Source organism: Balaenoptera physalus (genome assembly GCF_965194825.1).
Source record: "Balaenoptera physalus genome assembly, chromosome: 6".
Classification (NCBI taxonomy): domain Eukaryota; kingdom Metazoa; phylum Chordata; class Mammalia; order Artiodactyla; family Balaenopteridae; genus Balaenoptera; species Balaenoptera physalus.
Window position 1 is genome coordinate 79,670,066 of NC_138885.1, and position 18,814 is coordinate 79,688,879.

General features: G+C 33.1%; 2 protein-coding genes across 6 annotated transcripts in view; both read right to left on the bottom strand.

Moving 5' to 3' along the window:
• CALCRL (calcitonin receptor like receptor) overlaps positions 1–6,986 on the bottom strand; it is a 106,792-nt gene extending 99,806 nt beyond the window's left edge. For 4 of the 5 annotated variants that reach the window (XM_082466760.1, XM_082466761.1, XM_082466762.1 and 1 more), the window contains exon 1: positions 217–6,984. The gene's annotated coding sequence lies outside the window, so the exon portion shown is untranslated. Of the gene's footprint in view, positions 1–216 lie in introns of all 5 variants that reach the window. The other variant, XM_082466763.1, reaches the window with a different exon arrangement.
• Positions 6,987–14,821: 7,835 nt separating this feature from the next.
• TFPI (tissue factor pathway inhibitor) overlaps positions 14,822–18,814 on the bottom strand; it is a 69,617-nt gene continuing 65,624 nt past the window's right edge. The window contains exons 7-8 of the mRNA XM_082466774.1: positions 18,351–18,530; positions 14,822–17,670 (exon numbers count right to left, since the gene is read on the bottom strand). Of these exons, the coding sequence (XP_082322900.1) occupies positions 17,564–17,670; positions 18,351–18,530 (287 nt within the window). The 3' untranslated portion in view covers positions 14,822–17,563. The remainder of the gene's footprint in view (positions 17,671–18,350; positions 18,531–18,814) is intronic.

Genomic DNA, 18,814 nt, shown 5'->3' on the forward strand with positions numbered 1-18,814 from the left:
TTTCTAGAATATCACTGTACATAGTATTATCTAGTAGTAATAGGTATTGTGTACATCTTGGGGAGATATACTCTCATTTTTCTAACATGTGAAATAAATGAGAATTGTTTCAACATAATTTCAATGTCACTAACTAAATTCTATAGTAGAAACATTGTCAAACTACATGAGAATACGACTCCGAATAAATATATTTATTTTGAATAATGCACTTACCCAGCACAGCTCCTAAGGAAATTCTTGGTGAAATATTCTTAGGATGGAATTTGATTTTCTGAGATTCCGCAGAAGAAATGTACCCCCAGACAAGGTGGGGAAGGGTGAAAGCTTTGCAGTGTAACCCTGCAGGCAGGGTGAGGTCCAGTTAGCAGAGCTTGATGATCTAAAGCAGGAGGTGACACTCTCTGCTGGAGAGAGAGGGTTGTTCTGAGTAGATTGGAAGGGTTGTCACATTGTATGTGCTCAGCAGCAGAAGGGAAACATCAGAGCTTCCTGTTACATCACTCTGACCCCGCCTGCAGTTAGTGTTAGGTTACTTTCTTTCTCAAATGGCATACCCCAGGAAAGCAGCACTCCTTTTTTATTCTGAGACAAGAGCAAGAAGCAGCCTGAACAGACAGAGATCATATGCTGTATGAATACATTGTTAGCAGCAAAAGCTGTCTGGATTTCACCTTGACTGAGTTCTGTGAGAACTTGTCAAACAGAGATGCCTATGATTTGAAGGAAATCTGAACATAGTATTCTGCTCAAAGAATTAAAGGAATTAGGAAGTGTGTGTGTGTGTGTGTGTGTGTGTGTGTGTGTGTGTGTGTGTGTGTGTGTGTGTTGAATTATACTTTACAAAGCATCAAGGGAATTTTTTAATCTAACATGTCTTTCTTCATGAAGGAGCACAGAAAAGTAATAACTATTTTCCCCTCATAATTAGTTCTGTGATCTAACTCCTGTTAATTAGGATCTCTGATAATCAGAGCTATTATTCCCTGATCAGTTTTCCACAATTAAATGATGAAACTCTATCCTGTAGGTTTTTGAACATTTTTTTAAATTTTGTTCATGACATAGATATGTGTGTATGTGTCATAACCAAAACCATTGTGTGTGTATACATATACATACATAATTATTTTTCATTATATGTAAATATATATCTTAGAGAAAATAACCTTTTGAGAATGTGTTTATAAATTTAAAATAATTGCACATATTTAAAAATATTTGACTTAATTATCACCTATGAAATAAAAGAGTAATTAATACCACTACACTTATACCTCAAAATAGCCTTAACAAAAATGCTGATAATTTGTAGACTTAAATTATGAAACAAGGTAAAATATGTAACATACTTTAATGTTTTAGAAAAAGTTTTGCCTCAAAACATAAGTTTATTCTAAATGTGTTTAATAAATCATTGGAAGTTATCAGGGGAGAAAGTTTTAAATTTGAAATGAACTTTTTTTTTAACAATATGGTGTATGTGTGAGATACAACAACAATAATAATTCCTGAAGCCTAAACAGCACTAAAAGTCACTTATCGGGGCATCAATTTTCTATCTGTAAACTAGAAGAGAGGTATCAAAGAATATCTAAAATCCATATATTTTTAACACTTTCAATCAACAAATTAGGTAACATTTAGAAATACACATAGGATATGATGATGATTACTCAATTCTTAGTAAATCTGAGATCAGAGGCAGTGAGATATTGGTATGTTACTGCAATTCCAGAACAAAATGAGATTCTCATATTCCTTGTAGAATAACGAAGGAGGACCAGGCAACATAAATTAAAGAGAATTCACGTATTTTGAACAGTAAGTTCCTGCTGACACTTTCATTACTTGGAAGAAACTTATTACACAATTGTTGATCTTAAGATCAATAGGATCAAGGTTGATAAAAATAAATACATATAAAAATTGGATACATACTAATCTCTATCAAATTATAGTTATAAAGCTTGTAAGAAACTAACTTATACCTATTTGGTTATTGAGAAATAGAAAATAACCATAGGTTGCAAGTTTATAGAATATTGTCATTTCCAGTTAGGGCTAGGTTTTGCTTTGCTTTGGGAGGCTGCTGAGATGTACTTCATTTTGAGTTATTTCTTTCAGCCCATGAGAAGAAAAGTCAATGTTGCAGATTATGACCGACTCCACAAACAGTGGTTCTTTAATCAGAATACTGACGTGGATATTGCCAGGTGAAAGCTTTACTGAATTCTGCTGTGGAGTGAATACACTAAGGGAACCACTAAAAAGAAATACAAAGCACTTGGATTGGAGCAAGAGACATGAGATTCCAGTCCTGGTTCTGATACTTTCTAGTGTGACCTTTGACAAAACATTGTACGTCTTGCTGTTCCCATCTTAAAATTCAGAGCAGAATCAAATACTAGACTTTAATATGTGCCTGAATGATTACCGTCCATGTCTTCTGATCTCTCAGGCTTGGTATGTCATCTGATTCCTAGTAAGAGCTCAAAATATAGCTTTTGAATTTAAGCTATAAAAAACTAAAACTTTTGCCAATAAGTTTGCAAAAGTACTAATATTTTTTCTTCAAGAGTCATTGATTTCATTTGCCCAACACTAGTAAAGTCTAGGGAATAAAAAAATCTGTGCTTTGGACTTATGTCCTAAGAATCTGAAACCAATCCTGTTTCTCCTCTACTATACGTCCTCTTTCTCCTTTACTAATACTACACTAAATGGGAAGGCTAATAGAGGTTATAGTATTTATATTTAATTTATTGTTCAGGCACACGGTTGTACTCCATGAAGTCCCTTGGATAATTTTTATTAGTTATCATTTAAAAGCCTTATTTAGAAATAACAGGCAAACTGCATCCCACTAATCAGATTCTAAGTTGCCATTTTATAAACTCCAGATGAAATAAATGGCATGAGGGCTTTCAGGGAGCCACTCTGGGTATGAAGGGACAGGTGAAAAGATGGATCTCAACACTGAAACATGACAACAGATATTTGGAAGAAATGCAGTAGAACAAAGTGAAAGTATTTCAATAATCATTGAGGTGATTCTTAACCAGTGAGGCACTAATCAATATATTAATTTAGCCTTATGTATTTTATTTATAAAATATTTTTTTCCAGAACAGATGATTAAAGACACTTGCAATCATCTAATAAGTGATCAAACCTATATTTTGAGCTAGATACTGTACTAGCTGTGTTGGGGAATTAAGAAAAAAATAGGATGAATTCTGTTATCTAGTTGTTTACAGCATAGATTGACTAGCACATGAGGAATCAAGTGCCAAATTCTCTGCAATTAACAACCAATGTTGCAAACGCAGAGTCTAGATGTAACCAGGCAGAACACTGTCAATAAGGTTTTCTATAGAACTCAGGAATGATGTACAATGCAGAATGAAATATATAATAATAATTAGTCATGCTTGCCCATTTCAGAATCCTACATGCAGATTTGTGCCTACATTTGTGGTCCCGTGTAAGGCACCTGAGAGCCGTAGTCCTCCAGTAATGAGTACCAATTACCATGTGAAATGCACTTTGACTAACACTCAGGAGGAGGCTATCTCAAAATATCTGGATTACTGTTTATATTATTTGACTAACTTAGTCAAATTAGACCAAAAATGTGGTTTGGGTTGAACTGACCACTTACTTTGAATTCGTGTGGCTACTGCCTTGGAGCATAGTTCTGTCACAAAAAAAAAAAAAAAAAAAAAAAGAAACAAAACACTTTTAAATGAAACATATTATGAACAGACTGTCCCTGGTGAGAGTGCAAGACAGAACTTTAAAAATTGTTTCTATGAAGTTTTTCAGGTATTATGTTGTGAATTAATAATTCCTCTGTGTTCTCAATTGTCTGAAAGTCATTACTTACACTCAGAAAATTTATGCATCAACTAAATTATGTATACCATGCATTGTTTAAAATGAACCAATAATTTGTGGAGAAACACACAATTTTTATAATCTTTAAATCAAAAAAATCCTAGTAAGGAAGTCGACCTGACCTTCTATTATTTTACTTAAATTGCTTAGCTTTTTCAAGTTATTTTATTACTAAATGAATTGCATTTAGTAGAAGGGCCCAGCTCTGATGGCTGAGCCATTGAAAGTGAATATGCTATTTTCCATTATTAAAACCAAAGGGCTGATTTCACTCTAATTATACACATAATTTATCATTTCAAGATCTTAATGTTGTTTTTAAAATATTCACTATAAATACAAATTTGAAAAGAACAGAAAACTTTAAATTTGAAGTGAGTACCATGACATCAGGTCCATATATGGATAAATAAAACTATTTTACTAGCTTATATAGAGTATTTCTTTTAGTATTTTATAATGTGTTTCCCCAAGAAAGTCAAACAACATATCAGTAACAGTTGGCTACAAACCTGCCTATTCTTTTCATTGATTCTTATGAAGTTCTGATGGATTTGGATCTTCTAAGGAACTCAATATTTTCTTATAGATATTAATGAGTGTTTGAGCCTCTCCTCCTTCAAAAGGGCTAACTGTTGCTAGAATTAAGAGCTAAGACCGGCAAATGAGATATGTCATGGACTAATTAAAAATTAATTTTAAAATATAATAAAATTATAAATGCTCGCAAAATGAACTTCCTGAGGATGAAGTCCCCTAATCAGGGTGATCATGTGCCCCAGTTTGCTAGGACAGTTCCAGTTTATATTTTTATGTTCAAAAGTGTCCTGGTTTGGATAAAAATTATATATGGTCACCCTAGCTATACTTATCCATATTGCACTGACAAGTGGTACCTAAATACTGAGAGTGAGTAATTCATCTGGGAAACTCAAATCGCTTTTCCCAGAAGAGTTTAAAATAGTTCTTATTTCTAGGATAGTATTAGTTGGCATTGAAAAAGATGCCCTTTTCATCTCTGGATATGTATTGTGAACTTATTCTGAAATGCTTCTTATTTGCTGAAAATCCATCTTCATTGTGAAAATAAGTGGTTTATTTAATTTTGTGTTTATGCATGTTGACCTAAGCAACGTTTGATTAAGTGACCACATCTTACATTTTGCTTAAAAATTTAATTACTAAGTTCTAAGAATGCCAAATAGTATGAATGTTTTCCCAGTACAGACTATTTTATTCAGCTATTGTCATATTTTTATAACTTGTAAAATTATTAGCAATTTATATTTTCTTTTCAATAATTTATTTGTGTTTAACATCACTCTATCATACACAGTGAAAGCTTTTAAATATAAAGTAGTGTGGAACTATATATAATGCATATATTAAAGAATAATGCAATGTATTTGCCTAAGAATTCTTAACACCTTTGAGAAAGTATCATTTTTTTTTTAATACTTAGCTTTGAGGAGTTGGGTATCTACAGTCTCATCCTGCCATCTAGTGTTAAACATTCTCAAATTGCCAAAGTTGCTCTCTTAAGTGAAATAATAATGGAATTCTGTCCTTTTTTCTTTAAATAAAAATCCCAATAACTAGCGAAGATTTCTAAGAAAACAATCTGATGCACATGATGACTAGAGTTATAGTGGGCAGGTACTTATTGTAGACTATACAATTAAAATATCCTTTTATATACAGCAAAAAAGAATATGTACCTCATACAGTATTTAGATGCAAAGGCAAACAATCATTAAATAAATGTTAAAACATAAGTGAAACATTACAAATTAAAATGACATACCACCTTTTTTCTTCCAATGAATGTACATATCACATATATGTAACATACATACATTTAAATATTTGAAATGATCTAAAACTAGACAACTCTGAAGCCTATGGCTACATTAAAGTGGATTAACTCCTACATATCTGATCAGGAATACAAATCAGATTTTCAAAAGCTCACAACAGAGCGAAAAGTGTCTTTCACATCTGATAAACAAGGACCTCACTGTATTCAAGCATGAAAAATATTTGTTTTACCACTATGTGTTAGGAAAAAAATCAGTGATTAATTGGTTATAATCCTGCCAGTCTGGCTTAATACAGCTGACATTTGAGAGACAGTATTTGGAGGCATATTAATTACCCCTGAAATCTACCTTTCTAAACAGTTGTATCATCAGAAAGCAAGGTTTACTGAACTAGAGCCATCCATTGGATGTTAACTGATCATCATATTAATTGATCATCTGCCATGTACCAAGCATTTGGAGAGATACTGGGAGTACAAAGTTGGATAATAGGGACATGGTCCCTGCTCTCAAGGAATTTAGTTTCTATCCTCAGGTAGACATTTAGGGAAATACACTTATTTTTACTCATATTGCTCAAATATTCCGATTGCTTAAAAGCAATATGTTCAATGACTGAAACACATCAGGACTGAGTGGATAGGAAGGTAGGATGGAGGGAGGACATGCTTCTTGCAGAAGAGCATTTTCTCTGAAGGTAATAATTACTCTGGAACCTAAAACTCAAGAAATATGAGGTATTCCATGGATGAGAAAGGAGTCTGTTCTCCGTAGGGCCCAGAAGCAGAGCTTGAGAGAAGGATTTAGGTTCCCATAATTTACTGAAGGAGTGCTCTTTAGACTTTAGGAAAAAGCAGTAAGGGAGGGAATGAAGCAGGGCTGGAAGAAGAATGAGGTGAGCAAGCACGTGGTCTCAGGTAAAATCTGGATTTGGCCTAATGCATAAGGCTAGGGCTCTGGAGTATAAATTGCCTGTCAGATTTGTCCTCCCTTGCTGCACAGGAGACTGTCTTTCATAGCTTCTTCTTAGCCAGTCCTTGTGTGAAGCGCTCTGGGAGAGGGAAACCTAACTTCTAGGGAAAGTAACTACTCTCAGCTGAGGTCAATTTGCAGAAGGATGCAGCTGGGAGCTATTAGCAGCCAGTTCTCCCAGCAACAGGGAGATGAGTGCACCAGCTCAATACGGGTGGTAAACCCAAACAAAGTTGAGTAGGAATACTAGTGCAAGTAAGCAAAACCTGTTCAAGTGCTGCACCTCGATTGTTCCTAGAGTCTGGAGATCAGTGAGCAAGAAGAGAGTTCCATGTGAGTATATCAGGACATAGTAAGTAGGGCCATGTAGGTTGTGATAAGGAATTTGTATTTTTATCTATTTGCAATGGTCATGCACTCCAAATCAAGTTTTATGCTTTATTCTGTGAGGCTGGGTGAGACTGGGGTGGTGGGGGTGGCGTGAGTAAGCAAGTACAAAACCTTTCCCTGGGAAATGTTTCTATGTCTGTCTGCAAAGTTATTTGGAAGTTAATGTCTGCAGTGTTAACCATGGTCCCTTATATATGGTATCCTTAAAATGCATTTCTCATGGTATTTGTGACTCTTCAGAAAAAAAATACTATGGTTGGAGGACCCTCTTTTTTTGGATTAATTGTAAGGACGCATAAAAACTAGATTCAACTTTGAGTTGTATTAATTAGTGTATCTTTAAGTACTTAATATCTAGCAGTGCTTCTGTGGTCTCTGTTTTAAGGGAAGTTGAGGAAGACGAGTAGCATTGTTGATGACTGGCATTTTTCCAGAAATATGCTATATGCTTTAGACATTTTCTTTAACTCTGAATAAGATTTTATTTTCACTTTTCAGGTGAGGAAATAGAATCTTAGTAAGTTTACACAACTGGATAAATTGGTAGAACTGGAACTTGAAACTTAAGTTGTTTAGTTTTCAAACCAGTCCTCCTTCTTTGCAACATTATGAGTAAAATATTTAATCTGGCAAACTACAGATATTTTTGGGAGAAAACTGTATGGAATATAATTCAAATGATATTAGCTACTGGAGTTTCAGTTAGATGATTCTGCACTGAGAAAAAGAAAATAATGAGTACTAGCAATATAGGAAAACACAGAACAGCGTTCAGAAAGTTTGCATTAAAGCATCACCAGACGCAGACGTAGAGAATGGACTTGAGGACACGGGGAGGGGGAAGGGTAAGCTGGGACGAAGTGGGAGAGTGGCACGGGCATGTATACACTATCAAATGTAAGATAGCTAGTGGGAAGCAGCCGCATAGCACAGGGAGATCAGCTCGGTGCTTTGTGACCACCTAGAGGGGTGAGATAAGGAGGGTGAGAGGAAAATGCAAGAGGGAGGAGATATGGGGATATATGTATACGTATAGCTGATTCGCTTTGTGATACAGCAGAAACTAACACACCATTGTAAAGCAATTATACTCCAATAAAGATGTTTAAAAAAAAAAAAGCATCACCACTAGCTTGGCTATTTTTCTATTCAAATATATTTATAATCTGGTTTCTATCCAAAGCACACATTTCCAATACTATTCATATATGAATAATAGTATAAGTTTCTGAATATTTGGAAGGATGACACAAGGAATAATGGTGATCATTTTTTAAACTTAAAATTTCTTAGAAACAAGATATATTTAAATATTTTAATATGAGTTTTACATAGGTTCATTATAAAAATAAAAACATTCACTGCTTTTTATCCCTTTTACCCATGTTCCATATTAAAAATTTTATTAGCACCTCTTAGGCAATTATCTCAAAAACAAATTATTAAAAATTTCTAAAATTCTAAGTATAAAATTTTTACATTTTTCTCCATTAGTCTTGTTAACAGTAAAACCACTTAATCTCATTTCTCATTTTATGAAATTGTTACTTTAGCAAACAAAATTTACCTAAAATTTCCTACTCTAACTTTTAATTGCCTAATTTATTTGAATAATTGTTACAGCTCAAACTATATTTTAAAACTTTGGGAAATAATAAATATTCAACATATTTTAATATCAATAGCTATCATCTTATTGGATACTTACGATGCAGCAAACACTATGCTAAATACTTTCCATGTGTGCTCTCATTTACCCTCATAATCATTTCACAGGCAAAGAAGAGGGAGTCAGGCTTACTGAGTACAAATCCAAATTGATTTGAATCCAAATCCTATGCTGTTTATTATTGCATTTGATTTGGTGTTTTATATTTTTCTTCTACAATACTTAAAATATTCTTCATTTGTGTCTGACAGTTTACTGGCAGCCAGTAGATAAAGAGAAACTATGGGATTGACTGGATTTTAAAGATTTTCTTCCCAATTAAATGATGGTATGTATGTGTGTGTAGCTTGTGAAGGAGAAAAATAAAGAGAATATGCAAAAGATTGAATAAAATTTTTCCTAACGTATACTTAGCTTTATAATTCCACAAACTTTCTCATTGAACAGTGGCAGATATTTTGAGTAAAAAAAATGGTAATTGTTTATTTCTTCATCTCTGGAGTAGAAACTTCTTGGCAAGATGGATCGTTTAGGTAGCTCACAGCTGTTCGCATTTTGAAACTCTCTGGAAATCTCCCTAGAGTGATTTACAAATTTTGTAGAACATTCTGTTGAAAATGGGGGATACGTTAAAAAAAAAAATTGACTTTTGAAGGTCAAAATTCTTGCTTTCTGATTCCAAAAATTGACTAAGAAGGAAGTATTGAATAGTTTCCTCTGACTTCTAACTTGAGAGTGCCTGCAGCTTAAGAAAGAGAGGTCAGTAAATTGGAATTACACCCTTTATGAAAATACAGATTAAATATGGATTAAAACCCCAAAGACACTCAGGTTCATAACTGACTTAGCTGATATTATCTCATGATAAATGAAGAAGAGCAAATTATCAGTAGTGTTGACAGAAATGGCTTAATTTTGGTTCAGTTGAATTTGCTTAAAACTTATTAGTTAGAATAAATTGTAGATTGAAATAAAATATTTTAGTACTTGAAATAATTTACGCTTCACTAAATTTTGCTAGCTCTTTTAAGAATTATTACAAAAAGAGATTAAGGGGCTTCCCTGGTGGCGCAGTGGTTGAGAATCTGCCTGACAATGCAGGGGACACGGGTTCGAGCCCTGGTCTGGGAAGATCCCACATGCCGCGGAGTAGCTAGGCCCGTGAGCCACAATCACTGAGCCTGCGCGTCTGGAGCCTGTGCTCCGCAACAAGAGAGGCCGCGATAGTGAAGAGGCCCGCGCACCGCGATGAAGAGTGACCCCCACTTGCCGCAACTAGAGAAAGCCCTCGCACAGAAACGAAGACCCAACACAGCCAAAAATAATAAATAAATAAATATTTTTAAAAAAGAGATTAAATACTTTATCATAAGCAAAAGCCAAATGTTAAGGCATTCAGAATCTTCCAAAGTGAGTGGGCCCGCCTGTAAAGAAGTAACTTGGAAGCTTGTCATAAAAAACTTCTGTTGCTTATGGACTAATCAGGCACTGAAAAGGGAAATCTATTGCAGGTGTAGTCAGTTTAGGTAAGGCAAGCTGCATCCACATAGGCTAGTTTTGGTGGAATATAGCAACCACTGAAAATGACTTCCTTAATCTACATGGAATGTGGTTATTACCAACAGAAGAGCCTGGCCAGTGTTGACTTTTGTTTTTTAGTCACAGAACATCTTCACATTTGTTTTGGCTTACCATGTATCGGTGTTGGAGGCTTTAAAATAGAGAACATTTTTATAAAATTCTAAAATGCCAAACTGGAAGAATTTTTATAAGCAGTCAAGTCCAAAACACTATTTCTAAATATGAGTAAATGTGGGGTAAACAAATTAGATGACAAATTCATCCACCAGGTAGTGTCAGTATTTGTATAATAAACAATATCTCTTAGTTCACACTTCAGAACTCTTCCCCACAGCCTCTGATGGAAAGTGAAAGCCTTAAACAACGTTACATTTATTTTAGTTAACATCTATTTTTCAGCTAAGCACTCCAGGCACATAACTGAAAGATCAATTAGTACTAAATGTGTACAACAAGTAAACAGCTATTCTTCATCCCTCAGACTTCCACATCCAACTTTATTCTGGCTTCCTTCCATTCTTGCCGTTGAGATGCACAATTCCTTTTTTTATTTCTGCTTCTCTGTATGTGACCTGTTCCTCCACATTTTCCCCTGTTCTTTAGAATTTTCTCTTCATCTGTAGTGTTTGAAATTTCGTGTGTGTGTGTGTGTGTGTGTGTGTGTATGTGTAGGGAGTGTGCTGGGTAGGTTTTCCTTTGTTGAATACAATATCCCATTTCAATAAAGGAAACATGTTATTAGTTCTATAAAATTTCCCTCCCATCAATTTTATCTCTTCTATTTTTGTAGAACTTCTGTTACAACAAGGTTGGGCTCTTGAATTGAATTCCTAATTTTCTTACTCTTTTTTTCTATCCCATTTTCCTTTTCTATGGCTTTTTCCTTCTATAGCTTAGATATTTTCATCACTTTTCTCTCCAATTTCTTAATTTTAAAAATGTTTATTGTATTTTAGTGTTTTTTCTTCATAATCTAGTGTTCTTATTCTGTTCTTTCTCTGCAAATACTAATTATAAGGGTTACAATAAATGGAAAGGTATTTAGTTTTTTTATGTCCCTCAATAACATATTGAATTTTTCTGTGGGGTTTTTCTCTAAAAGTCATTTACACATCTTTTGTGGGATTTACTGTTAAGTATATTAAGGTTTTTGTTCTATTGTCACTAGTATGTATTTTCTGTTTTTCTTTTTTTTAATTTATTTTTAATTTTATTGCTATTTTCCTGTTTAGCCTACAGAAATACTATCGATTTCATATGTTAAAATTGCATAAAGTAATCTTGCTGAACTCCAGTGTTCTGTTGTTTTAGATTCTCTTGGATTTTCAATTATGACAAGCATATTATATGCAAATAACTGTAATATCATGGTAATATTTATACCTAATTTCTGCTTCTTGTCTTTTTGCTTTGACTGTAAAACTAAGACAGCCTGGATATGTTAATAGCAATGGTAATAGAGAGCATCTTGCTCCTGTTCCTGAGTTTAACGAATATGTTTCTAAAATTTTACCCCGAAGTATTATATGTTTTTTGGTAGATATCCTTTACCAGATTAAGGAAGGTCTCTTCTCCTTAATTTGCTAAAGTTTTTAATCATAAAACAAGTATCAAATTTAATCAAATGATTTTTCTTTATCTATTGAAAATGATAATTTGGCTTATAATTTTTGTTAATATTTTTTCATTACATTAAACAACAATTGCATTTGAACCATCTTTATATTTCTTGTAAATCATCAGTATTATTGGTTTTTCCTTTTGCCTCAAATAACAATATGGCTCAGTTACTGACCCTGTCTTTAAAAAAATTTTATATTTTCATCATGGATATTTGCTTTATTTTTGATTTAAAAAAATACTCCATTACAATATATTTATCTTGGTTACTGAGTTTGTTTATGTCCCTTCAAATTTTGTGCCTGAGGCAAGTGTCTCACTTGTCTCACTCTACTCCCAGCCCTGCCAGTCAGATCACACATTTCAGATAGTGCTGATACCAACCAGATATCTGGGAGTAAATTTGTGAATCAAACCTGGTCAGTCAGAAAGTTACATTTCTCTAAACATGGCATTTGGCTCAAGGCTGGCCATAAGACATTTGGGTCAAAGAGAGGGAGGCCAGGATTTGTTTTTGTTTTTAAGTTAAGATTTTATTATTATTATTACTGCTACTACTACTATTATTATTATTATAGCAGTTTTAGATTCACAGCAAAATTGAAGGAAAGGTACAGAGTTTTCCCATATCTCCTCTGCCATAACACATGCATAGCCTCTCCCATTATCATTATCCCTGACCAGAATGTTACATTAGTTACAGCTGATGAACCTTCATTGACACATGATCACCCAAGGTCCATAGTTTACATTATGGTTCACTCTTGCTGTTGCACATTCTATGGGTTTGGACAATATATAATGACATGTATCCATCATTATGGTATCATACAGAGTATTTTCACTGCCTCCCAAATAGACTGCGCTCTGTCTATTCATCTCTTCCTCCCCTATGCCCCCAACCCCTGGTAACCACTGATATTTTTACTGTCTCCATACTTTTGCCTGTTCTAGGCAAATGCCATATATTTGGAATCATACAATATGTAGCTTTTTCAGATTGGCTTTTTTCACTTAGTAATATACATTAAGGTTCCTCCATGTCTTTCCATGGCTTAGTAGTTCATTTCTTTTTCGTGCTGAATAATATCACATTGTCTAGATGTAACACAGTTTATCCATTCATCTACTGAAGCACATCTTAGTTGCTGCCAAGTTTTGGTAATCATGAATAAAATTGCTATAAATATCTGTGTGCAAGTTCTTATGTGAACATACATTTTCAACTCCTTTGGGAACACCAAGGAGCATGATTCCTGGATGGTATAGTAAGAGTATGTTTAGCTTTGTAAGAAATTGCCATACTGTCTTTCAAAGTAGCTATACTGTTTTGCATTCCTACCAGCAATGAATGAGTTGCTCTTGCTTTACCACATCTTCTCCAGCTGTTGGTGGTGTCAGTGTACCTTATTCAACCATCCTAATACGTGTGTAGCTCACTGTTGTTTTAATTTGCATTTCCATGGTGACATATGACGTGGAGCATCTTTTCAAAAACTTATTTGCCGTCTGTATATCTTCTTTGAGGTGTCCGTTAAGGTCTTTGACCCATTTTTAATAGGGTTATTTGTTTTCTTATTGTTAAGATTTAAGAGTTCTTTGTATATTTTGGATAACAGTCCTTTATCCATCGTATGTTTTGTAAATATTTTCTCCCAGTCTGTAGCTTGCCTTCTAAGCTCTTGATATTTTCTTTTGCAGAGTGGAAGCTTTTAATTTTAATGAAATCTAGCTTATCAATTATTTCTTTTATGGATCATGCTGAGGTCAGGACTTTATTTCAATTCTTTGAGGTAAGAGAGTACAAGCTTTTCTAGAAAACTTTACTCTGAGAGGATGTGGGACTTAAATTCTGGAAGTCATCTTGAAATCCTGTGAGATTAGAAAATAAAGGCAAAAAATGTTGGGCAGCAGAATCAGAGGTGAAGATAGACTGAATTTTGATGACAATATGAGGCCCTGAATCCAACCATAATGCAGTCAGATACCTTTGACCTTTTCAATTTTGTGATAAAAAATATCCCTGTTTTGTTTCAGACTGTGTGGGCCAGAATTTTTCTCATTTGTAAGCAAATTGATGAGGAGATCATATCCGTTGTCCTAAAGCTCTATTTTATTTATTGTTACGTTATATGATTAAATGCCTGTGCACCTCTCTCTCTTTGGTAAGATGAATTATCATGTATTATTACTCCCTTTAAAAGTGGTCTGAATAATTCTAGCCAAGACCTCAGCTATGTGGTTAGAATAGTTCAGAGGTTGGGCCTGAGAGGCTGACAAGATCAAGGTTTTCTGTTCTGCAAAGCAGAATGCAGGGAAGGCAACTAAGATGTGTCCATGTTCAAGTCCTTGAGAAAGAACTAAAAGTCAAAAATTGGAGAAAGTAAATACAAATGCTAATTTCATAAAAACCAGGCAAGAGCAGGAAGAGCTGGTGAAAAAAATCAGAAAGTCCCCTAAATAGTTGGTTACTTTAATGTCATTTTCTTCCTTCTTCTGGTATAAAAATTGGACAGGCCACCTTCAATAGTCAGGATTGGAAGTCATTTATATAATATATTGTCATATGATATATATTTAAATATATTATCATATTTGTACAGTTATATGAGATGACTGGTAGAAATATATATGGAATGAATTAAATGTAGACTATATGGATTATAAGGTATAGCAAACTAATTTGCTGAGTAAGAAATCATAATACATGGATGCCCATTTATAACTGAAAGGATTATTAGCAAATTCCAATTAAAGGAGGTAAGTAGAGTGGAGCTTGTGGAATAATTTTTTTCTTTGTCTTAGAACTCTTTATCTTTGGAATAACTGAAGAGCATTAATTTTTATTTTTTGAAGTATAAAAAACTCATGAGTTTAACAGTCATACTTTATTATTCAGGATAATATATTTTATTTCTTATATTGTAAAAAATAAAATCATTTGAGCAATTTTCAGCATACACTGTTAATTTTGAACAGAGAATAAACAAAGTCGGTAAATAAGCATTATATGCTGTATAATGTAATTCTATATAAAATTCACAGTTAGATGCATTTGATTATGCAAAATAAGGGAAAACAATACCACCAGCGACAATCTTATTTAAAAACACAGCAAACATAATATTCACATGCATTAAACATTGCAAACCATCTCTCAGTGTGTATCTTTCTTGACTAAGTAATGAAGCCATCAATAGTTGTTGGCGAAAATAGTCAACTCACCAATGTGCTGTTTATATGTCCTTGGTAGCAACTTGCAACTTGACCTAGGGAGACTTTACCCTTTATTTAAAGCTATTGCTATCCAGGTATAAAAGACAACAGGAATATTTCACAAGAGATTTTGATTTCCAAAAGTTCCAAATTCCACAGCAGAGACTCAATTTAAGGCAGTTACTTATGTACTGAATATTTGAAATCAAGATATAAAAATTTTCTCAAGTGAACAAATTGACACTATTTTGTAATGATATAATTTTTATGCCACAGGGTGTATATTAGAACTTTTCATATTATGCCTCAAAATACAGTGATTTTATAGTTCACATCAGCTGTACCCTGACTTCCATGAATGGTCTGGAGGGGATCATATTTTTAAATACAAAATCAGCATGAATAAACTAAGTAATTAAACATATATTCAGTGATCAGTGAATACCACTTTAACTAAATTGAAATAGTCATGAAAGAGTAGTGTATGTAAGTCCAAAAATATATATAAATATATCAAAATTAAATTGGGGGATGGGGTGGGGTTAAGTACCAATTACTGAGTCATCAAAGGATTTTGAGTGGTGGAGAAATATATGAATTAATTCTTAAGTGGTTGCCAATGTTTGGGGAAGGAAAAGGAGTGAATAGGTAGAGCACAGAGGATTTTGAGGACAGTGAAAATACTTCGTTTGATACTATAAATGGTGGAATGATGTCATTACACATTTGTCCAAACCCATAGAATGTACACCAAGAGTGGACTATAATGTAAACTATGGACTTAGAATGATTATGTTTTGTCAATGTAGTTTCATCAGTTGTAATAAATGTCCCACTCTGTTGTGGGATGTTGATAATGGTGGAGGCTATGCATGTGTAGGGTCAAGAGTTATTTGGGAAATCTTGAAATGTCCTCTCAATTTTGCTGTGAACCTAAAAGTGCTCTAAAAAAATAAAGCTTAAGAAAAAATTTAAAAAAGAAAAGAATTAAATTAATAATGATATGAAGAATGAAGTAGATGTAAAAAGCCTGGGAGTTAGATGAACTTTATGAAAAAGGAAGCGTTAGTGTTTAGAGACTGATTGGAAGTAGTATATGAGGGAAAATAAGAAATCAAAATGGGTTCAAACTTTCAAGCCTGAGGAGCCGGCAGAATTATGATACTATTGCTAGAGAGAAGTAATTAAGCTAAATTAAATGGATAAAGTGGTTAGTTGTTTCTAGATGACAAGTTCAAATTTAAATGTGAAATTTGAAGTGAACATCATAGAATCTGAAATATCTAGAAGGCTGTTGAGATGTCAGACTGTACATGACTCAGCAGAGAAGGAAAGATATAGATCTGGATAAAGTGAATTAACTCCAGAGAAATGTTAGTTAAAAGATGAGAGTGAATAACACATATGTTTTCTAGTAGAATCTTCCTTGTTGATAATTTTCTCTTCCTTTTCTATAGAAATAACATGACTTTGTTTTAAAAGCATGAATTACTGGTTGCTTTGTGTGCAAAGCCTAATTATAAATGAATAGGTTTCAGGAGTTTTAAATATACTTGCTATTTTTGGTAAGAGAAAATTTTGTCAAGCAATAAAATTAGGAAGTACATAAACAATTTCCTTTTGATTGCCACTAAGAAATTCCCTTTCCCACCAAGTTTTTTCTTATCATGATCTGTATTTAACAAACAGCTATTCAGCCATCTTTACTGATATGATGAGCCATAAGCAAATAAAAGTTAGTTACATCAATCAAAATCAGGCAGGCACATGACGTAGAGTTGACTTTCTTTGTTCAGATATGGTTTGGCTCAAGATTGTTCGAGGTACTGGTTAATGCAAAAGGAGAAAAAGTATGTCTAGGGAGGGAATCACATGACAGAATTCTGTTATTACCAGCTCTTTCCAAATGCACAATTGAGTGATCTTTATCAGAAGAAGATGCTTGCCACTATTTTAGATGTGAAACCCCAAAACCACTTGATCTTTAATAGTTGTATTTCTTAATCTGGACATAGGCTATAAAAAATATAATTGTACACATGATCAAAACAAATAAGTGACAACATATTCTCAAATAGGATGATCACCAAATGGTAAAATGGACTGATTTGATGTCAGTAGTATTATAAATTGTAGTTAAATGGCAGATAGTTAGAAAGGGATTGAGAGAATAATAAGTTCATAGTAGACAGTTAATAAGTTATAGCCATAGAATAAGCAATTTGACCAGATAAGAAAAGGAACTCTGATGCAAATGCATTAATAGCAGGTAATATATGCATAGAAAATTCATGAAAAATTCATTAAAAAGATTTCAGGAGAGAAAAAAATAGGAATCATAATGAAAAGTTTTATCCAAAATATTTAGTAGAAATAATGTTGTAATGTAACAAATTTATATCTTTTTAACAAAAATTTCTTCATATACTATTTTCACTGGCTGCTTCTTTCTTTTTCTTTTGGTTTTAATTAACTCCCCTTTTGATATTCTTTGGATGAAACCTAAAAAGGAAGATAAATAAATTTATGCATGATAAAGTAACAAGATAATAAAACATTTAATCTAAGATTTCTTCAAATTATCTTTTAATGTTTAAAACCAAAAAACATGTAATTGGTTTAAAAGTCTTTAATTTGTCTATATCTTTGTGTAAACAACCTCTTTCTAAGGATGTCACTTTGCATAAATGGGTAAATGTTATTGATTTTTATTATTCACCTTGAGCTACAAAATAATACTCATTTTATTAAAGTGGACATGTGACTATATATGGTTAGTGGAGTTATAGATTTTTATTTACATATTAATACTCTATAAATATGCATCATTTTTATTGTCAGAAGAAAATAAATACATTAAAGTTTTGTGTATTAGAAAGCTTAAAGATATTTTGGTATAATCCTTTAAAATGAAAGCTTAGTATGTAAATATTAAAAGAATAAAATGTTTTGTTTAAAATTGATTTTTTTCTATGAAGACACATTAAAAGGAATTACAGTTAACATATCTGGCAATATTATCAAAATGTAGTTGAAAAGGGGACACTTAGTTAAATCACAATACTGTTTCTTATCATAAACAGAACTCATTTCATACTCTCATAGATTAAAATTCATTCATAATTTCAATATAATTATTATCTTAAACACTAGTGAATTAATAGGAAGAATGTCTTCTATACCTTTTTTACAAGTCTTAAGACATGCTTTTTTAGAGGTAAAATTGTTTTCATTCCCTCCACATCCACTGTACTTAAATGGGCGGCATTTCCCAATGATTGAATTGTAGTAGAATCTGCTCTCATTGGCTTGACATAATCCTCTGTCTGCTGGGCTCAGACACCAGGAGGGGCCATAAAATTCTAAAAACATCAAGAGAACATGGTAAGCCATATATGATAGTTAATCTGAAACTTTCATATTTATTGTTTATAGATTAGTCTTGTGGCATGTTTATGTAAAACAGTAATCTGAATGAATTAAAGTAACAAAATTCATGTATTTCAATTCCAGGAAAATGTTTAACCAATCTCCAAGTGTCCACTATACTGACACCTTTCTCCAATAAATGTAAAAGTAGGTACATTTGTTAAAGGAAAGTGCCGGGATTACTCTTTATGTGACAAAACTAGTTGTACATAATACA